The 7,500-nt window shown below is 39.4% G+C and overlaps 1 protein-coding gene across 1 annotated transcript in view; it reads right to left on the minus strand.

The window, feature by feature from the left end:
* The window catches only part of LOC123516791 (acetylcholine receptor subunit alpha-1-B-like), a 17,008-nt gene that overhangs the window by 5,498 nt on the left and 4,010 nt on the right, over positions 1 to 7,500 (minus strand). Inside the window, exons 3-5 of the mRNA XM_045276455.1 lie at positions 5,588 to 5,832; positions 1,585 to 1,739; positions 683 to 866 (exon numbers count right to left, since the gene is read on the minus strand). Of these exons, the coding sequence (XP_045132390.1) occupies positions 683 to 866; positions 1,585 to 1,739; positions 5,588 to 5,832 (584 nt within the window). The remainder of the gene's footprint in view (positions 1 to 682; positions 867 to 1,584; positions 1,740 to 5,587; positions 5,833 to 7,500) is intronic.

The raw sequence follows: 7,500 nt of genomic DNA on the forward strand, positions 1-7,500 counted from the left end.
TCGCCAGGGAATCGGATTTCATTATTTTTTTACTCATCTCTCCCCTATCTGTCTTGTTTTCTTCTCCCTTGTTCATTTACATTTTTTTTTTATTCTTTAATCGTTACATGTTTTATTTTCTTCCTTTTACTTTTCATCCTTTTCCTTTTTACTTTTTTTATCTGCCATTTTTTTCCCTCCTATTTCTTATAATCACGTATTTCCTGTTTTTGTGTCCTGTATTTCTCCTTCTACCACCAGACTCCCTCTTCGTTTTTTTTTTTTTCCTTTTTCCTCACACATCTTCTTCCCTGTCTCTAATTATGTACATTTTCCTTATCTTTTCATTTTTCTCTTTTCAGCCATTTTTTCAGCTTCCACCTTTCCTTCCCCCCGCTGTTTCTGTCATCTTATTCTCGTCCTGTCTTCCCTTTACTCCCAGGCTCGTTCTAGCTTCTCTTTCCTCATCTGTTTTCTATTCTTCTCTTACTTTTATTTTTCTTTTCTTTTTATTTTTCACTTCTTTTTCCCTCTGTCTCTATCAATCACATAAACCCTAAACTCTTCCTCATATTATACTTACACTTTATTGTTCCCTTTACCCTCTACTCTCAATCTTAGCTCCCTTGTTATCCACGCTCCTTTTTCCCTCACATGACCCCTTTCCATCCACTTCCCCGCTAACCCTCCTTTACAAATCAACCTGGTGCATGTCCATAGTCCACGAGGAGAAGATCATGTCGCAGGTCTGCTGGTCAAAGGGAAACCACTGGATGTCCATATCGCACACGGAGGTGAAGATGCCGTGGGTCAGCAGCGTCACCGTGCCATCGTAGTCTATGATGATGTTGGTATTTATCATTGAATCCTCGTAGCTAGTGTCCGCTCTGATGGAGATGAGAAAGAGAGGATGAGAATGGGATGGAAGTGTAGAAAAAGGTTTGTATAGTGAGTAATGAAAGATGAGTTTGTGAAGTAGATAAGATAGCACACAAGCGAAGGGGAGGAAAAGGAGGAAAAAGATACAAGATAGAAACTAAGACTATATAGTAAGAAATAATGATATCTTAAATAGGTTTTTTGTTTAACTACACTAACTATTACATACTCGTAGTAGAGTGATAGGATAGCAAAGTAGAAGGCTCAAAATGAAAAGAGGAAAGAGAAGGAGGGTAGGGTGAGCTTTAGGCTGTTAATTGATATATAAACGTTCCTATATAAGTTGGTTTCGTTACACACCAATCTAATTTTGGGTTGATGAATTATGTAAGCTCTGAGAAAGTAAAGGCATACACAAAAAATGTATAGAACGTTAAGATGTAAAGGACACCGGAAAGAAGAAAAGAACAAGGAGAAAAACAACAACAACAACAACAACAACAACAACAACAAAGAAAAAAGACAAAAGGAAACAAAACAAAGAATCAAAGAAACAACAAAACAAACAAATTTACAGACAAACAAAAGATAATTAAACAAAAATAAATAGATAAATAAATAAAACTACAAAACAAGGAGCAAGCACACACACACACACACACACACACACACACACACACAGAGTCTCTCTCTCTCTCTCTCTCTCTCTCTCCAGCACCCACTCACGAGTTGTAGAGGATGATGTCAGGATGCCACACGTCGCTGTACAGGACACGCAGGTACTTGGTCTGGTTGTAGTACAGCGGGTCCCAGCCCAAGTAGGGATCGTTCCAGATCTGAATGACCTCTGTGTTGGTCATCATAAGACCCGCCTTGGTGTCCTGACAAGGGAGGAGGCTAATTTTTTTTTCTTTATTTTACGCGCGTGTGTGTGTGTGTGTGTGTGTGTGTGTGTGTGTGTGTGTGTGTGTGTGTGTGTGTAATTCACCACGGTCGTCTGCTGGTCACCCAGCCAGTCTTCCCCATTACGGAGCGAGCTCAGAGCTCATAGACCGATCTTCGGGTAGGACTGAGACTACAACACACTCCACACACCGGGAAAGCGAGGCCACAACCTCTCGAGTTACATCCCATACCTATTTACTGTATTTACTGCTAGGTGAACAGGGGCTACACATTAAGAGGCTTGCCCATTTGCCTCGCCGCTCCCGGCGTGTGTGTGTGTGTGTGTGTGTGTGTGTGTGTGTGTTTGGAATAAGGCACAAGTACTGTACAAAGTGTAAAAAAAAAAGATAATAACGTGCTACATAATCCATAAGTTCAGCTAAAGGAAAATTTAAAGAAATATAGGAGGAGGAGGAGAATGAAGAGGGAGAGAACACCAGCAACAACAACAACTATTACCACTACTACTACTATTACTGCTACTACTACTACTACTACTACTACTACTACTACTACTACTACTACTACTACTATTACTACTACTACTACAACAATGATAATAATATCAACAACAACAACAGCAACAACAACAACAACAACAACATGATGATGATGACGATGACAATGATGATGAAAAAAAAAGTAAAAACAAAAATAAATACAAGAACAAGATGAAATACAAGCAACAACATCAATAATATCAACAACAACAATAACAAGAGACAAAGAAGAAAATCTAGAGTTGGCACCAGTCAGTCTACACCAGCCTGCAGGGGTGTCAAACACGCGGTCCGCCACACTACTATGTGCTGCCCGCGGCACGTCTCATATTTCAGTCTTACAGTTGGTCTTTTTACAGGAATAATTAAGCCAGCCAGTCCTTTGCATTTTAAAGTCATTATAAAGATATAAAGATACTATTATATTTTTTGGGCTGTGATGTTCCTCTGTGGTATAGTAACTCCCCACCTCGTCAAGTGCGTGTGTGTGTGTGTGTGTGTGTGTGTGTGTGTGTGTGTGTGTGTGTGTGTGTGTGTGTAATTCACTGTTTGATCTGCTGCAGTCTCTGACGAGACAGCCAGACGTTACCCTACGGAACGAGCTCAGAGCTCATTATTTCCGATCTTGGGATAGGTCTGAGACCAGGCACACACCACACACCGGGACAACAAGGTCACAACTCCTCGATTTACATCCCGTACCTACTCACTGCTAGGTGAACAGGGGCTACACGTGAAAGGAGACACACCCAAATATCTCCATCCGGCCGGGTGTGTGTGCGTGCGTGTGTCCGGCTCGCCACCACCCGCCAAGATTCTCTCTCTCTCTCTCTCTCTCTCTCTCTCTCTCTCTCTCTCTGTGTGTGTGTGTGTGTGTGTGTGTGTGTGTGTATGTTATTGTTAAAAGTATTTTTCTTGATCAAATTAAGTGATTGCAAACACAATGTCACCAGCAGGAACTTTACCATCTGCTTCAAGTTTTCTATCGTGTTTTGTAGTGAATGAATTATTCTCATATATTTTTACGTAAAAGTGGAAAATATCTTACTTTTTTGCTGAAGTGAATGGAAAACCAACTTGTTTGATTTGCAACCAAATTATAGCGGTGTCAAAAGAATATAACATTCGGCGACGTTACACAAGCACTCATGCTTCAAAGTATGATGTGCATAGTGGAAAACTTCGTGAAGAAAAAGTAAAGACGCTAGAACAGTCTCTCAAAAGGCAGCAGTCAGTGTATCAGCGTGTTCATGAAGCCAGTGACACTGCAGTACGGGCAAGTTATAGGATTGCACGGGAAATAGCTGTGTCATCGAAACCATTTTCAGAAGGGGACTTTATAAAGAAATGCATGATGATGGCCGCAGAAGATATTTGCCCTGAAAAACGTAGATAATTTGCAAACATAAGCCTTTCAAGAAATACAGTTGCAGAAAGAATAAATGAACTGTCAGAAAATCTTAATAGTCAGCTCAAAGAAAAAGTTACTAAATTTGTAGCATTTTCTGTAGCAATCGATGAAAGTACAGACATTACTGACATAGCACAACTAGCAGTGTTCATACGTGGTGTTGATGAAAATATGCAGGTAACTGAAGAATTTGTGGAATTAGTACCAATGAAAGGAACAACAACGGGGGATGATATATTTGTGAGTTTGACTGGTGCACTTGATAGGATAGGTGTTGACTGGAAGAAAACTGTGAGTCTGACAACAGATGGAGCATCTCAAATGGTTGGTAGAAAGGCTGGCGTGACAGCAAAGTTAAAGGAAAAACTACTCACTCTGAATTCAGACCATCAAATTCACAGTGTTCATTGCATAATTCACAGGGAAGTGCTTTGCAGTAAAATATTAAAGATGGATCACGTTATGGACGTTGTCAAGGCAGTAAACTTTATACGAGCGCGAGGTCTGAACCACAGACAGTTCAACTGCCTATTGGAGGAAACTCACTCTCACGGTCTGCCTTATCACACTGATGTTCGTTGGTTAAGCTGGGGAATTGTGCTGAAGCGCTTTTATGAATTAAGAAGTGAAATACAAAGTTTCTTGCATAACAAAGGAAGAAATGTCCAGGAACTGAAAGACTATGAATGGCTTCAAGATTTAGCCTTCATGGTATATAATAATATGACAGAACACTTGAATTTGCTCAATACAAGACTGCAAGGTCGCAATAAATTGGTGACAGACATGCATGAGTCCATTCGTGCTTTTGAGGTGAAGCTCAAACTTTTTGAACGTCAACTAGCAGTGAATAATGCTGCACACTTTCCTACACTGAAATCATTGCAAAGCACACCTGAGTTTCGTGGAATTATCAGCAGATAAAAGTACTGCAACATGATTTCCAAGTTACTGAACGAATTTGGAGAAAGATTTGCAGACTTAAAGAACCTTGAGAGTGATTTCTCGATCTTTCGAAATCCTTTCGCTGCAAATCCTGATGAGACACCAGAGGATATTCAGTTAGAACTAATTGATCTTCAGTGCGATTCTGCGTTGAAGGAAAAGTTCTCAAGTGTTGATATTGGTACATTCTATCAATATGTTGGGCCAAGATATCCTCGAATCAAATGTTTGGCCTCAAAGATTATGTCAATGTTCGGCAGTACCTATGTCTGTGAGCAACTCTTCTCACTGATGAACTTGAACAAGTCTGGACTCAGGTCTCGGCTCACTAATGAACACCTCAACTCAACACTGAAAGTAGCCATTGCTCGTTCTCTGGCGCCAAACATAGACGAACTTGTACAGACCAAGAGGTGCCAAGTTTCTGGGAGCAGCACGACCAGGAATTAAAGTAAATGATGCTTCCTTTTCTTTACTGGTTTATTTTTTGGTTACGTGTGTGCAAACGCGAGTGAAGGTAGAATATATTATCATTTTTATTATTGTTATTATTATTACTATTATTATTATTATTATTATTATTATTATTATTATTATTATTATTATCATTATTATATAATTACCTATTATTATTATTATTATTATTATTATTATTATTATTATTATATAATTACCTATTATTATTATTATTATTATTATTATTATTATTATTGTTATTATTATTATTATTATTATTATTATTATTATTATTATTATTATTATTATCATTATTATTATTAATATTATTATGGTCATACGTGATTATCTGTCCCGCACATTGATTGTGAAGGTGAAATCTGGCCCCTTGGGGTAAATGAGTTTGACACCCCTGGTCTACACCCAACTCAAACCCAGCCCTGGCTAGCACAGCCCAACGAAGAGCACCTACCACGGAGAGCACGTTGAAGAGAGCCACCTCAAAGTGCACTGTGATAATCTCGTCATGGTGGTGCACGGGACGGATGTGCTTGTTGTAGCTTTGGAACAGGTCATTGTACAGCAGGTGTTGATCTGACAGCTCATGACCCACGTGCCGCTCCTCTTTTTCCTCCGCAGCCACCGCATCCGTGTCTGTCTGCGCCTGCTGCTCTTCCACGCGAGTCAATCGAGACAGTATAGGTTCCTCTGCCGCGCCTGTTGGTAAAGATAAAGATCTTTAATATTTCTCTCTCTCTCTCTCTCTCTCTCTCTCTCTCTCTCTCTCTCTCTCTCTCTCTCTCTCTCTCTCTCTCTCTCTCCATTTCTACGCAGACCAACTCCGACCGACTCCGACACAGACTCCGACTTCAACTTATTTCCTTGTTCTTATCTTTCATTCTAATATTTTCTTGTCCTTCTAGCCCTCTTCTTCATTCTTCCTCTTCTTTTCCTCTCCTTTTTCTCACAAAAGGATTAAAATATACTAAACTATAAGTATGCTATTTCCGAATCACACAAATGCAGACGTGTTGGGGGGAGAGGGGGAGGCCGATGTGGTACAATGGAACCAAGCTCGCTTTGTGGTCATTAAACGCACAGGTTTGAAACCTATCTGCGGTCCGAGTGTAGGAAGGGCCTTCACTCGCGGTAACATTTCCCTAACGGGTGGGCTTTCAAATAAGAGGGAACCAAAATACCTCTTCTAACCCGTAATTCCCGTGAAAATCCCACCTTGAAGTGGTGGCGTATCAGCATGGCCACGGGCACCAAAATCTACTTGTGCCTACAACTACTCTCCACAGGTGTGAGTGTGTGTGTATACATAGAGCCCAGTAGGCGTCACTCAGTTCAGTGTCAAAGTAAGTTAACAAGTTTCATAGTAAAATACAAGGGATGAAAAATATCCCTTTAGAAAGGAGACTAAAAATATTAAATTTTCATTCTTCAGAGAGGCATAGATTAACCAGGAATCTGAAGAAATTCTTTAAATGGTAATGTAAAGGGATACAAGAACTAAAATCCAAAGTTAGTTATTTGTGTCAAGAAAATTAATGATGGGATCAAGTTTGATAAAGCTATATCGAAAAATAAATAATAAAAACAGACAATAATTTGTTTTGGAATAGAGTGGTGGATGAATGGACTAGACTCTGTCATCAGCTTGTTAGTGCCTAGTCATTAGAGAGCTTCAAAAGAATAGACACATTCATGGATCACGATGATAGGTAGGTGAACATAGGAGTGGGTTTTGCTATGGGCAATGTGGGCGACCGCCCAGGGCGCAATCTATTTAGATGTGCACGAGCCCCCTCAAAAAAAAAATAAATAAATAAAATTCTCCAGTTTTCTACACTAATGCAGCTAAGACCTCTGGATGATTTATCTATTTCTATTATATTTATTTTATCTTATTCATATGTATTTACGTGATGAAGAATTTGTGCAATTGACATTGGTGTTTACATACTAGATTTCATTTATTTATCGTACTGTTTTGTGTGATGACGGATTTGTGCAATTTATATTGGTGTTTACAGACTTTATTTCATTTATCAATTTTAGTATTTTTTATCTAATTATCTTTATTTCTTGCTAAGTTTTAGTATCTAATATTGTTTGTAATAAAATAACACAAACAGTATAATTCTTGTGTTTGTGCGGTGGTGGGTGTGGTTGTGGGTTTGGGTTTGGGTTTGGGTTTGGGTGTGGGTTGGGGGAATGTCCGATGGAGGGTTCGCCTAAAGCGTAAAAGTAGCCAGGACCGCATCTGGGTGGACACAAGTAAATAATGAAGCCTAAGGCTGGGTGCAAATGAGCTACTATTTTGTAGTCAGTGGCCGCCACAAAAAAAAAAAAAAAAATGGTCAAAAGAACACACACATC

Source organism: Portunus trituberculatus, chromosome 41 (assembly GCF_017591435.1).
Source record: "Portunus trituberculatus isolate SZX2019 chromosome 41, ASM1759143v1, whole genome shotgun sequence".
Lineage (NCBI taxonomy): Eukaryota > Metazoa > Arthropoda > Malacostraca > Decapoda > Portunidae > Portunus > Portunus trituberculatus.